The sequence below is a fragment of the Perissodus microlepis genome, chromosome 19, assembly GCF_051167445.1.
Source record: "Perissodus microlepis isolate ML-2025 ecotype Zambia chromosome 19, ASM5116744v1, whole genome shotgun sequence".
Lineage (NCBI taxonomy): Eukaryota > Metazoa > Chordata > Actinopteri > Cichliformes > Cichlidae > Perissodus > Perissodus microlepis.
This window is the reverse complement of record NC_140479.1, coordinates 26,935,190-26,949,106: the sequence shown is the minus strand read 5'-3', so window position 1 is coordinate 26,949,106 and position 13,917 is coordinate 26,935,190. Positions and strand designations below refer to the sequence as shown.

The 13,917-nt window shown below is 40.4% G+C and overlaps 2 protein-coding genes across 8 annotated transcripts in view; one reads left to right on the top strand and one right to left on the bottom strand.

The window, feature by feature from the left end:
* Window positions 1–827: 827 nt before the first annotated feature.
* erg28 (ergosterol biosynthesis 28 homolog) lies at window positions 828–4,425 on the bottom strand. The gene is made up of 5 exons (XM_084914230.1): window positions 4,316–4,425; window positions 3,904–4,041; window positions 2,349–2,439; window positions 2,141–2,259; window positions 828–2,024 (listed from the first exon to the last, which is right to left on the bottom strand). Exons 2-5 carry the CDS (start codon window positions 4,034–4,036, stop codon window positions 1,936–1,938), a joined length of 432 nt encoding a protein of 143 aa, XP_084770356.1. The 5' UTR covers window positions 4,037–4,041; window positions 4,316–4,425; the 3' UTR covers window positions 828–1,935.
* Window positions 4,028–13,917, top strand: part of ttll5 (tubulin tyrosine ligase-like family, member 5) — a 69,437-nt gene continuing 59,547 nt past the window's right edge. For 4 of the 7 annotated variants that reach the window (XM_084914211.1, XM_084914212.1, XM_084914210.1 and 1 more), the window contains exons 1-7: window positions 5,200–5,293; window positions 5,887–6,020; window positions 9,207–9,313; window positions 9,420–9,502; window positions 10,285–10,391; window positions 10,605–10,735; window positions 10,869–10,951. In XM_084914211.1, the coding sequence (XP_084770337.1) occupies window positions 5,962–6,020; window positions 9,207–9,313; window positions 9,420–9,502; window positions 10,285–10,391; window positions 10,605–10,735; window positions 10,869–10,951 (570 nt within the window). In that variant the 5' untranslated portion in view covers window positions 5,200–5,293; window positions 5,887–5,961. Of the gene's footprint in view, window positions 4,116–5,199; window positions 5,294–5,341; window positions 5,537–5,593; window positions 5,735–5,886; window positions 6,021–9,206; window positions 9,314–9,419; window positions 9,503–10,284; window positions 10,392–10,604; window positions 10,736–10,868; window positions 10,952–13,917 lie in introns of those variants that run through there. The other 3 variants (XM_084914207.1, XM_084914208.1, XM_084914209.1) reach the window with 3 other exon arrangements.

Here is a 13,917-nt window from a genome sequence, read left to right as displayed (position 1 = left end):
TGTCATTTTGCACGCTTTTTATGTGTACTTTTTACTTTTGGTACTGTAGAATTATACAAACAGGCGACAAATCGAAGGGAAATCCATCAGAAATATGTCTTGGGTGTTGGGCCAATACATGCCAGAGTCAGAGTAATGCAGCACAGTTCTTGTGGAAAATATTACCTAATTTTGTGTGAATAATTGTAGTGGCAAGCAAACATAAGATGGCCAAAATCTCCTCTTTATGGTCAATGTGGCTAAATTCTGGTGACTTTAAAGGCTTAACACATCTTATTTTTTATAGTCATTAAGTGTCCCAAGTGTCCAACAGATGTGGCCTGATCTGAGCACCACTTTGCACAGTTGTGCACCGATCCTGAGTGGACCTAAACAGTGCCAATCAAATGCCCTCCACCTGTTAGAGCCCAGGGTCAAGGGCTCAAGTGGTTTAATGTTTTCCTTCGTTTTGTTGCCTGTGTGTATTTTATGCTGTGTAACCAGTATTTGTACAAATTTTTACTTCAGGTATTTTTAGGAAGTTGTCTCGAAATGTTGATATTTAATTAGGACTTTTATGTGTCTGTGAGAGGTTCTAGTTATTCTTAGTCTTAGGCACTTTAAAGTGCTGTGAAGTTTCCACACCCTTAGAGTTTTTGCTATTTTGGTATGATGTGTAGTTGATCCAGTCAATAAGGAAAAAATGAAACTGCAATACACACTATGGGATTTTGAACACTGTACCAAAAACAGAAACTAAATTAAGAACAAATCTATATATTTATAGATAAATAAGCCCTAGCTAAATGTGTCTGTGTATTTTTGTATTTCACCACAATGTGGCCACGTTTAAATCAGGAGATTTATGCTTTCTTTAACCCAAATATGAGAACAGAACAAAACTGGGATTTCAGTCTTTAGCACAAATCGTGCAAAAACACAATTACACCTTGAAGGACACTTCAAACAAAGGATTACAAGACTACAAAATACAATTGCCACAATTATTACAGCAATAAAAAACATAAAAAAATCAAGATATTTTTAAAAATTAAGTTTTATACAAAGTTATTTGTGCATAAATTTCCAGGATGTACAAATCTTTCACAGCACACAACAAACATCAAACCAACCTCTGCTGTATGATTTTTCTAATGAGGTGCGTGGTTTTCTTCTGCGTAGCCTTCCGAGATCTTTGGTACATCTGGGCTTGCTTTGATTGAAAGACTAGAAAACTGTACTTTCTCTGCTCTGGTGCAATAAAACAATCATGGTGACGAGAAAATGTGTACTGTGGTTCTGTTTCTGCGGTCAGTCAGCAGCACCATAGCAAAACCGAGACTGAGAAAGAATACACTATCTGTGCTGTTAAGACAACACAAAACTCCAGATATTGCTCTTTTAAATATGAAATTATTACAAATTCTAAAGCAGCACACATTGACCACTGTATTGTAAGATATACACCAATCGATCACAACATTAAAACCACCCGCCTAATCTGCTGTGTTCCTCTTGTGCCGCTAAAACAGCTCTGATTCCTCATGAAGGCAGGGTCTTTGAGGATGTGCTGATTGGGAGCATGACAGCAGCGGTTGTCCCCAAAGATCAGCCTTGCTGGGGGACATCCTACAAAGGCTCATTTGGATTAGGGACTACTAGTGTCTTCCTGTGTTTGGGCACATCATCAACTGCAGTCGTGGACCAGCAATCCCAGGTCCCGACGTTTCCCAGCAGAATATTGTAGTTTCACAAGATAATGGTATTTATTTGACCTGTGAGGGGTTTTAATGTCATGGCTGATCTGTGTAAATGTAAATAATGTCACAGTAGAAAGTGAATTTACATCAGTATATCCTGTTCTTCAAGGCAAGAAGCAGCACACGAGGACCAGTTCACAGAAGGCTGGTGGAGGTGGATTCAGTTCAACAACAGGAAACTCCAGATTGCTGGGACTCAGTTATGCTTTTTCTGTCGCGCTCCAACTTCCTCCTGTGTTTCTGGAAAACACTGGAATCCAATGAGCATTCCTATGATGGAAAAACCTGCAAAAACACAGTGATGTACTTTTAACTGTGTATTCCAGTGTGTTGTGATTTAACTTAAGACGTCCTGATGGGGAGTCCAACAGAGGTTATTATCACTATTATTCCTTACTCACTTGCCACAATGAGAGGGGCCATGACTCCGATAGTCAGCGGTGCAGTTTTGTAGATAAAAGCCTCAGATAGGAAGTGGCCCAATGCCAGGACAAACGTCCATAAGGTGATGTGATACAGCCTGCGAGAGCCAGGGTTACACAGTGAATAACCCATAGACTTCCACCAGAAATGAGTTTTTATGGTGCAGGAAACAACACGATGCCTTACGTTCTATTCTGGATATCAATGGCGCAGGCACAGCGAATGATCGATGACAGCAGCGTCCAAATACCAAAGGTTCGAGCTTGGAGACCATTTACTGAGAAATTAAATAAATACAGATACAATATATTATGATAGAGAGCATCCATTATTAGTTAGTTGAGAACAATGCAGGAGGGTTTCTTAGAGCATTTCTTTTTTTTTTTTTACCTTTTGAGCAGGTTTAGCTGAGGACATTGATTTATTATCTAATTCTAAGATCCTATACACTAACCAGACACTTTATTAGTTACACCATGCTTGTACCAGGTTGGACCTTGTTATGTTTTCAGAACTGCCTTAATTCTCTCACAGCATCCCAAACGTGTTTTATTGGATTGACTTCTGGTGTCTACAGAGGCCATTTGAGCTCAGTGAACTCACTGACATGTTTGAGACCAGTTTGAGATGATCTGAACATATCCAGTAGATGGGTACACTTATGTAATCATGGCCACAACAATACTCAGTCAGGTTGTGGAATTTAGCACGCCGTTGTGCTAAGGGGCTCAGAGTGTCCCTCCCAAAATACCCCACATAATTACACCATCGCCACAAGCCTGAAAAATTGGATTTTGGATGGATTTATACTTTGATGTTGTTTTACAACAAATTCTGACCCTATCATTTGAATGTCAAAGTAGAAAATGAGACCACCAAACATTTTTCTGGTCTTCAGTTGTCCATTTTAGCTGATCCCTTGTTACCTCAGTTTCCTGTTCTTAGCTAACAGTAGTCACATCTGCTGCAGTCTTTTGCTGCTTCAAGGGTCCACATATTGTACTGAGTTCTTGCCACATGTTTGGGTGGTGAGATAGCAGTTGAACAGGTATACCTAATAAAGCGTCCAGTGAACGTAGAGCGGTGTCTGGTTTGTTATGCCACCTGTAAGTGCATTTTTCTGAAAGTGTGCTGCAGTACAGAAGTTTTCTGCAATACTTACTATGGTGACGATTATAAAAAACAACAACATTTTAATGCCCTAAATTACTATGGTTTATTCAAGTTTTTAATACAAAGTAAGAAAAGAAATTCAATATTGTGATTGCACAGGATTAGAATTATTGTTGCAGTCCAGGTCAATGGGAATAACAGCAGCTAACAGCAGCTTATAAAAGGCAACATAATACTACAAAGGCTACAAGGGCTAATAATTATTATAAATGAATGCTTTCAAACTAAGTATATATTTTCCAATCTAAAGTGACGTCTTGCTAATAACTACTACTATTGGTTTGGCTCCTATTAGGGAGAAATGGCCTTGTATATTCTGATTATGATTAATAAAACATTTATACGTGCTCTATATAGACTCTGCACGCCAGTGATATGCAGGCTAATAGGCAATTAGTTGATGATCATCACGTGCATTTTAACATAAAGTGTTGCTTGGTATTCGAAGCGTGTGGTGTTTGCCTAATTTATACTAATACTAGAGTCACAAACTAATAATCACGTTACTTTTAAGGTTGTCAGGTTGCACATTCCACTTCTGTCAGAAAACAAAATCCAGTTTTCTCACCAAACTCTGGCATGCCTGTGTAGAGCTTTTCGGACAGAAAACTGTGATCTCTGAAACTCTGCACGGTGTTTCCCATCGCGATGACGGACACCATCACCAGCCAGCTCCGCAGGACGTTCAGAAAGCGACTCATCTCTTCTGTGTGGAAGAAGCACCTGTCAGAGAGGAAAACTCTGCCGGTTCACTGCAGGACACACCACTCCGCACTACAGGTCAGTACAAACCCCGGTTATATAACATTAGCATTGGACGGAAGAATAGATGTATTTCTATTTCATGTCTAACATAAGACATTAGCTGGCAATACATCAGTAACTCATATGACATAACAAGCTAACCCTGGATTAAGCAGGTTTCTACAATTAGCTAGCCTATTATACTTTAAAATATCACGAATACGTCATGTATTTACCTGACTGCGCCTATCAAACTATCATATTCCCGACAAAACAGGAGTATACTGGCGCTAGAAAAAGTGGGACTGAAGCCAACCGAGTGGCGAGTCTTTCAATCTTGGCTCGTGGGGTTAACCAATAAGAGCGCTTAAAAATGGCTCCTGTTAATCGTACCATGATTGTGATTGGCGATTCCAGGCGTTAGGGTTCCGCCTATTTTCCCCTCTAACCAATCTACATATAGCAATCCTCTCGCGTGTGGACAGTAAACTAGACTGCGTCCAAACAAAGAGTAGCTGTAGAGCAAGAGAATTATGCAGGTGACGTGCCTCTACGAGCAAGGCTTGCCACTTGGCAGCCACCTTTGTAACGTTTCCGAGCACTTATTCCGAATCTAAATCCCAATTAATTATATTATTAGGTAATTGTGAACATGAAAAACTGCATCTATAGAAAGACCTATGAAATAATGCAAAAGACGTTCGAATTTTGACTCAACTAATCTACGACTAAACACGGTCTAAAATACGATTTTAACAAGCATTTATCCACTGGAAGTATATATACATTCTCTCACAATCTTAATTCAATACTCTTTGAAAGCCATGCATTTCTTTTATATAAAAATAGATGTAGATTTGAGGGGTCCCAGTATTTTGGAAAATGCTTTAAAAAAGTTATAAAATATTTTAAATGTTATTAAACATTAAGGCACACCAGCTCACTGTGCAGCAACTGAAGCAACACAACAATATCAAAATATAAAGAACATATGAAGGAAATCACTCTTTGTAATATTTCTATTGAAATGTTTTTGCCTATCTATTTTAAATGTACGGGCAGTTCAAAGTTTCGTCACGTGGGTCAATATTGTCGCGCGCATGCGCCTTTCTCTGTTGCTATCCACTTGTTGTAGTTACAGGAAGATTAACGGCGATTGCTGGCCCTGGCGATACCAACTAGCTTACTGTTAGCAGCCTCCACAGAAATTCAAGGCAAGTTTTTGTGGTCCGGGTATAGTGGTTAACTCATTTGCCTTGCATGTGAAAGGTTCCCGGTTCGTTTCCGGGAGGAAACACAAACCCACCCTCAGAGTGTTATAAGCTAATGTACTGAAGTGCTGGTCCCAGCCCAAAGGAAGGGCATCCGCGCGTAATAGTCAAAATACGCGGATCTATTTGCTGTGGCGATCCCTTGGGAAATAAGCGAGCAGGCGAAAGTACCTTCTTTCTGTTGCTGTATGTATTTGTACTTCATTATAAAAACCTCAGTGGTGTCAAATTAAGCAGACTTTGCGTAGTTGACAACGCGTGCAGACATAAAAGTAACGCTTTATTTAGCAGTTTGGTTTTGTCTTAACCATAGACTGTCTATAGCGTGTTCAGTTGATTTCACTGCCACAGCAGGCAGACTTAGAAAGCAGCAGCGGTTCTCAGGTGAGAGCATGCTAACTGTAAATCACTGTAGGACGGTGTTAGTGTTGCAGTCTTCGTGTTAAGCTGTCGTGGAGCAGAGTGTTATTAATACATCGGCGTTTTTATGAGATCATCTTAGAAGTGACTGTTGTGTTTGCCCTTGGATGTTGCAGATGCCAGGGTAAACACTAGATACTTGGTCCCACGAAGATTTCTCCGGGCAGATCGTCCCCCCCTTTGCAGTGAAAATGCCAGCCGTGATCCGGGATAAAGAGGACTCTGAATCCTCCTCAGAAGACGAGCAAGAGTAAGTACAAGTTAGCAGTTAATATTAATATGTCTGCTGCAGAATAAAGGACAGCCTGTGATCTAAACAGAGTCAAGGTCAGAGGTTATAGAAGCGCCTGGGATTATCTGCTTTATATCACAAATAAAACAAGCTGCCTCAAATCTGTCTTTTCTCATTTAAAGAAAAAAGCAACAACTCTCTCAATCAATGCTATTGGTGCCTTTGTTTTGAGTATTTTGTCCTTCAAGAGGAGCTACTGTTGCTTGTTTTCAGACACACTGGAGAAGAGTAGGATATTGCTCACAGTCCCTGCAATCCCTGTGGGACTTGGCAAGTCAGTTAACTTCTTAGCCTACTGATCCTCTTGGCATACTGCATAAGATTTCCAAATAATACATCTTGTAATATGACATTATGGTGAACTAAAAGCATTGTTCATTTTCTCTCTCATTGCAAGTTACTAAATCAATTTAAGGTGAAATGTAATCGGTGAGGGAGCTCTGTTTAATCATTTATGTCAAGGTACATGCAAACAAAATGACACCTTCAGGTGTCTTTCATTCTGTATAATTGATGACTGTCATTTAGACAAATGAGTATATATCCCTCTGCTGTGGATGCACCAGCTGGTCTTTGCTTTCTTGTCTCGGTCTAATAATTCCCTCTTAAGCTGTGCTTAGTCATACCTTTCTGGGTTCCTCTGTATCTGCTTTTAGGCTCAATCTCCTAAATTAGTTTGGATTGCTTAGAGTTAGCATTTAACCTTCAGGCTATCAACGCTGCATTTATTGACATGGCAGTAATTATGCATTGAGATGCTACAACATGGTTGTTCAAAAATATCTACCCCATAAACACATCTCAGTTCCATTGCAAGAGTAATATTGCAGTAGTTTTTTTTTAAACAACTGCTGTCTGCAATTTTTTTACTTGCACACAAAAAGTCTTGACACCATGAAAGAAGTGTTGACTTTCCTCAAAAACACAAAAGGAAAGTCACCATGACTGTGATAAAAGGACAGTACTGTTTTGGTGCGAAAATGAGAAATAGGTGCAGCGGTTTACTGAAACAGCAAACACGCAAGGTAATATAGTATATAAAGTAAAAACAAAGTTTTTACAATTCTAAAGAGCTTGAAAGTCATATTTTGTTTGACCGTCTTTATTCTTCAGCACAGCCTAAACTCTCTTGGGCAAGTTCCGGGCATCTTGAAGGACTTTCAAAGCTCTTCTTTGGATGCCTTCTGTTCTGTTCTCTGTCAAGATGATCCCACACTGCTTCAATAATGTTGAGGTCCAGGCTCTGGTGAGACCAATCCATGACTGATAGTGTTGCACTGTGGGTTTTTTAATCCAGGTATACTTGTACTGCCTTGGCATTGTATGTGGAATCATTGTCATGCTTAAAAATGAAACTGTTTGCAATGCGATGCTTTTCAGATAGTGTTGCATTGTAGAAGAAAATGTGAAACCACTTTTCTTTGTTTATAATTATATAAATAATCCACAACATCACTGGCTGAAATGTAGCCCCAAACCCTGACAGAGCCTTCAGTGTGTTTTACAGATGGCTAAAGACAAATTCTGGATTCACCACTCCATAAGGCCTGTTGCTGTGCAGTTCTTTTGAATTTTGGCATTTTTCTGTCCTTTCTCCCTGTTTCTCTTCCTGAAGACTGGCTTTTTGACAGCCACCCTTCCACTGAAACCATTGCTAATGAGGGCTTGGTTTAGAGTAGCAGATCAACTGAAGAGCCAGATGCATCTCTCAGGTCGTGTGTCAGATTTTTACTTGTCCTATTCCTTAATGAACATTTCATCTGCTGTAGATAGTTTTTTTTAGGCCTGCCACATCTTTTTCTTCTTTAACTTGTCCAGTTTCCTTTTTAAGGACACACTGCGCATCTTGCTACACAAACAGTTCAGCTAATAGCTCTTTGGAAACAACACTGGTTCATGCCTTGAGTTTGGTGCCTTTTAATGCTTGCTTATATTATAGTGAGCAAAATGTAAAGAAATTATGTACCAGCTTTTCTTAAGTTCAATTTAAAATGGACAAAATAACAGGAGTATGCACAGTTTCACTTCTGGTAAGTAAGGTTGCACTCTTTGCCTTAATTACAGTGTATGCGGACCTTCATGCCACATGGGACGGCTACATTACAGGCTGTCACAAAAGATGCACAGCACACATAAAGGCGAAACCATCCATTGGAAACCTACCATGGCAGAAACACAAGTCTACAGCACAGGCCTTTATTTCAACATTTTATTGAATTTAATAAAAACAGAAATATCATAATCATGAGAATAAATGTTTTACAAAATGCACCCTGCACATGCTGATAGATGTCTGTCCAACAAGCCGTTCTATTTAAAATAAGATAAGATATACTTCATTTAGCCCATGTGCCAAAACATTAAAGACAACCTATAACAAGTTTAAATAAAGTACAATAATGCAGTAGACGTGGGACTGGAACCAAAATGTAATAGAAAGAAATGTCAGTTCCTCTTTGAATTTTACTGTTACAAATATCAACAATGCTTTAAAAGTACTATTATTGCACGATCATACTCAGAGATGATGGTGGTGATGTTAACACATTCTTCTGTATAAGATCTTAACATCTTGTGTGTATGCAGGTGTCTCGGTAGTCTCGGTGATGGCTTACGCTCATGATAAACAACAAGCTTAAATACTATCAAAAGACTCCTCTTAACAGTGAGCAACCCAGCCGTGTCAGTGCGATAATCTGCGATATTGTCTCAGATACCTGGATACTTGAGCTAAGGGCAGCAGTTGCTTGCATGCCCCACCTCTCCCACTTATCAAGGCTGGTCATACCTGATTGACTTCTACTCCATCATCATGTCACCTTATCTTATTTTGACCCCCTGATAAGCAGGCTGTGTCTGGTACTGTGAGACATTCTCGACTTTTACAAGGGTATTTGGAGTACTGTACATGGGTTTGTTATTGCCCGGCACCTCACAAAGCTCTGTGTGGTTCTGCCTCTATCTGCTTGACTGAAATAAACACCACGTCACAAGGCATTCCCGCAGCCTTAGGTAAGATGCCCATATAGGTCAGTTCTTGTCATCCTGGAAGATTTTGGGCACTGAAATTCACCCCAAAGTGCATCTCTGAAACTTTGCTCCTGTTATTTTTATTAAGTGTCTGTATAATTTGTCACCCACTAGAGACCATCCCTGCATCTCATGGGGCAGCCTTAGCAAGACCATCCCAATTCTCCTGTTTTTCCCTGAAGCTGTTATTTCAAAAGATGGAAGCATATCTTCTGTTGGAGGTACAGTGCAGAGTAATAAAAATGACATTTTGGGGGGAATAAAAATGTCATTTTGGAGCCTATAAAAGTTCAATGCTAAGAATATCTTGTTGTGCTTTTTGCACAGAACGATATAATATGGCCTTCAAGATTGTGCGCACAGAGAGCCGCCTGGTACGAGAAATACTCACCAATCACGGATTCCATGAGGTAATGTTCTCACTTAAATCGTACAACTTTAACAGATAATCTTGTAAAAATACATTGTTTTTCTTTTTTTCTTTCTTTTTTTTTTTGCAGCACATGCAATTGTAGGATACGCTTTACTGTAGGTCTGTTAATCTTCATTTGACTGCTGGTGACAAAGCCCGGGAATGCACCCATGGAAAAAAACAAAATGACCTCAAAAAGCATTAATCTGGTTTCACGAGGGCACACAATCCCCGTTATTGCTCTCTCCAAGCAGCTACAATTAATTCCCTTTTTATTTCATTTCAATGCTTCTCGACTGCTGCTAACCCATCATCAAAAGGCAGACGAGTGTCTACCGCAGCCCGGACAGAGCCAAACTTTAATAAGCCTTTATTGCGAACATCTGGCTCTCCATGGGACACAGACAGAATGGCCATGTGAATCCCGCCTCCTAACAAATTGTTGGAAAAATGCACAAATAAAGAGATAAAATAACATGACAGTGATGGAAATCTGTGAACTGGCCTTCCCTTTTGAGATCGTGTCAAAAGCGTAAGTCGTACAGTAGTTCGTGGGGTTAGTGATGGGGTAATGGTGGTGGTGCTGGAGTCTGTTTCTTAGATTCAGCCGAGCAATCAAACGTGATGGACGTCAGAATACGATGCTTCTGTTGGTGGCTGGAAACTCTTGAGAGCTTACCCTTTTAATGATCCCTTTGCTGGTGTATTTTACTTTTTGTGCGCTAAATCAAAATCATTTCATCTGGCTTGCCTGCTCAGTTCAGTCTTGCTGTTTTTCAGGTTCACCCAAACAGCAATGACTTCAACCTCATGTGGACAGGGTCTCACCTCAAGCCTTACGTACTACGCAGCCTTCAAGACTTCCAGAAGGTCAACCACTTTCCCAGGTATAATAGAGGTTTTAAATTTAGAGTGTGTTTCCACTGTTTCCTCTGTTATAAATATCGCCGTATGAGGCAATGTGTTTGTTGGCTTTCGCTTGCAACGTGCGATTTATTTGGGACCGATGCCTTTATGAAGCATGAAGTGAATCATACCGTCAGGCCCAGGGTGTTCTGTAGCCGTTATGTGTTCCTATATTTGTTCTTCCACACGTCCAGATCGCACGAACTGACACGCAAAGACCGTCTCTATAAAAACATCCAGCGAATGCAACAGACTCATGGCTTCAAAAACTTCCACATTGTTCCTCAGACCTTTGTGCTTCCCGCCGAGTACCAGGAATTCTGCAGTAAGATACCACCCACACATAATCCTGTTCGTCTTAGCAGGGCTATATTTATGACATGTTTACAGTCATTTTGAATGACTGCAGTTCTCAGCGTTTCCTGCTTTCCTCTTCTTCTTTTCTTTCTTTTCCTCAGATTGCTTTGCCAAGGACAAGGGCCCGTGGATAATTAAACCAGTAGCATCTTCAAGAGGACGAGGTATCTACTTGGTTAGCAATGTGAGTTTATTTTATTCTTAGACTTCTGTGCCTTTTGATCCTTAAAATGTGAACACTTCACACTTTTCTCTCCTTTCATTTTCCCCTCTCCCCAACCGGTCACACCAGATGGCCACCCTCCCCTGAGTCTGCTGCCACGGCTGCCAAGTGCTTGTTCATAGGAGATAATTGGCTCCCTGGCCTTCTGTCTGTAGTGTTTTAGTCTTTTCCTTAACATATAATGTGTACTGTGGCTATAACACTGTTTTAAATGGCTCTGAGTCTAATTACATTTTTTTAATTCTAAACTTCAGTTGTCAAAACTTTCAGAGGACTTCAGTGATATAATAAATATAATTTGACAGAAAAATACTTCTACAAATTCCACCTCGTTGTTTGTTCCTGGAGCTTTGTGGCTACAAAACTGAGTGGTCATTGAGGAAAAAAGAAAGCAAATTAGTGGACTTTGTGTTGCAAGTATGCTGCCAACCTAGTGTTTTTGAAAGGTTAAGAGTAAACCTTAACCTTTAAGTAAAGTAATTTTGAGTCACGGTTAGGGATGGGTATCGGTGCCAAACCGGTACTTTTGAAACGGTGCCGGTGCTTAAACGGTGCTCAAACCGGTGCTTAAAGAATGGATAACACAAAATTGGTCCAAAAACCTCTCATGTTTAACTGTTTTCCACTTTTTCTTTGGTCATTTTAGCCTTTTTGGCCAGGGTGAAGGGAGTATCTGCCATCAAACAAGAAGACAGCCGCATGTAGCTATGATGATATTTGCTAGTTCACCTTACATGCATTAATGTAATAACGTGGTTAGCCTACTCAACGTAAATTACACACGAACAACATTACACTACTCACGCAGAGAAGAACGGCTGCTGCTGCCATCATTATCCGTCATCATTTCTGCTACACTGGCAGGGCTAGGGGCCAGGACTCTACTCTTCGGGTTTTTGGGGGATGTTGCTAACTCCGGGTCCGATAACAGGCAACCCACCCGCAGTAGATGCGCTCGGTGTGAGGTCTGGCAGCAAGCTATCAAATACGGCACATTTTTCGGCTTTAAAAAAAAACCGCTTTCATCGGATTCGAGGAGTTACCTCCTTTGCACAGTATCAGCTTAAAGCACTTGTTGCAGGCTGCTGAGTTTGCATATTTTGCTGTGAAGTACAGCCAGACTTTTGACCGCTTCGCCTTGGGCATTTTTAATCTGTAGCTCTGCTCTAAAAGAACGTACGTACCTGGACCCGCCTACTATCCTCGGAAACGTAAAATGATTGGCTAGAATTCAAAGTGTATGACATCTCAGGAAAAAAAAGCACCGAAATAAAGCACCGAAATGTGCGCTGCTTTTCGGTCTGGTTACTACCGTTTATGTCAGAACCGGTACCGGTACCCATCCCTAGTCACGGTTATAGGTATTTTTCTTTCTTCCTTAATTCCCTGTGTAGTTTAGTCTTGGTATACTTGGTACTGCTGATCCCCAAGTTTGGAGGATGTCAACTATTACTTCTTTCCCACCTGTGTTTGAGCTTGGTGTGACTGCACTGGCGTGTGTTTGCAAAGATGGGGAAAGTTATTCCACATTGCTTTTATGTCGGACTAGTGTCGGATGTTGGAACTCGGGAGTGATGTCACTCCAGAGTTAGTGCATTCCAGTGCTAAAGTTGGAAAAGCGAGAACAAAAACAGGATTTGTTTTGATTCTTAGCGAGGTAAAGCCATCCAGGTATCACAAGCAATACAACATAATACTTGTTTTTTATGTGGGGTGGCTGTAGCTAAGGAGGTAGAGTAGGTCATCTGCTGATTGTCTGCTGATCAGAAGGTTGGTTGTTCGATCCCTGGCTGGCTCCCCCGGTTTGTATCTATTAGAGTATGAATGTTAGTTAGAAAGCACTGAAAAGCATAGAAAAGAGTCTGTGTGTAAATGGGTGAAAAAGTGCTTTGTGTGCTCCAGGAGAACAGAAAAGCACTATATAAGAATCAGTCCATTTACATACTTAAAACCAGCATTGGGGCACATTCTTGGGTAGAGCCTGGTCAGTGCTTTGTGTATAGCTTTTTTTATCAAGTCACAAACATACAACGTTAGCTATGGAGATTTTACAGTTCTAGTTGTACTACTGTTTACAGTAGTACACTTTACATTCATTGCCACCATTGCAGACTGTTAACTGGAGGTTGGTGGGGCTTCTCTGACTTTCCGAATAGGAAATATGAGTTGAAGGGGGCATTCGAGATTAAATTTCGGACCAGGGACTCAGAAATCCTGATTTCTGACCTAATCTGGAATGCACAGTTCTTCTCCCCAAAATAGCCTTTTCAAAAAAATAAAAAATAAAAATAGTGTTGGCATATTTGTAAAGTATGAAAGATAAAACAACACTGAACACGATTAACTGAATCTTTCTTTGTTAATGGGGACTAGCACTGGGACTAGTGTTTAATAGTAACTACAAAGCTAAAGCCAGCAGAGTTTAAGAATAGGTTAACACGGACTGAGAAACGGGGAGAAGAAAACAGCTAATCTTAATGCCAAGCAAAGCTCAAAACAATAATACCGACTGTCAGTCAGCTCTTCTGTTGTGTGTGTGTGTGTGAGAATAAACCATGTGCAAGCATGAATTCGCATTAAGGGTAAAACCTTAGTGGGAGTTAACTATAAGCACACTGACATAAAAAAGTACCATGTGAACTCAAACAGTCACTTGGCCAGATGTTATCTAAGTGTGGGGGTTGCACTGATACAGCTGTCTTCGAAGTAAGTATCAACCAGCGTTTCAGACATTAATAAGCTTCGCGGAGTAAATCACACACTTTCTAGGCCCCGGGCTCTTGGAGGAGCTCAACAAGGTTCTCACCCTTGGAAAACATGTGCACGATTCTTCTTCTTCTCAGGCATTTTTATGAAACAGTGGAAAGAATGTCAGAGCGATATTTGGAGAAAAGAAAGAAATACGTTCATCTTTTTTGCTTTGCTTT

Bases quoted from the DNA above. Each gene is read 5' to 3' on its own strand.
- erg28 (XM_084914230.1), bottom strand. From the start codon at position 4,036: ATGAGTCGCTTTCTGAACGTCCTGCGGAGCTGGCTGGTGATGGTGTCC. The intron at 2,440-3,903 runs GTGAGAAAACTG...TTAATTTCTCAG, and splicing joins CACAGGCATGCCAGAGTTTG to TAAATGGTCTCCAAGCTCGA. The intron at 2,025-2,140 runs GTGAGTAAGGAA...GTGTTTTTGCAG, and splicing joins GGCCCCTCTCATTGTGGCAA to GTTTTTCCATCATAGGAATG.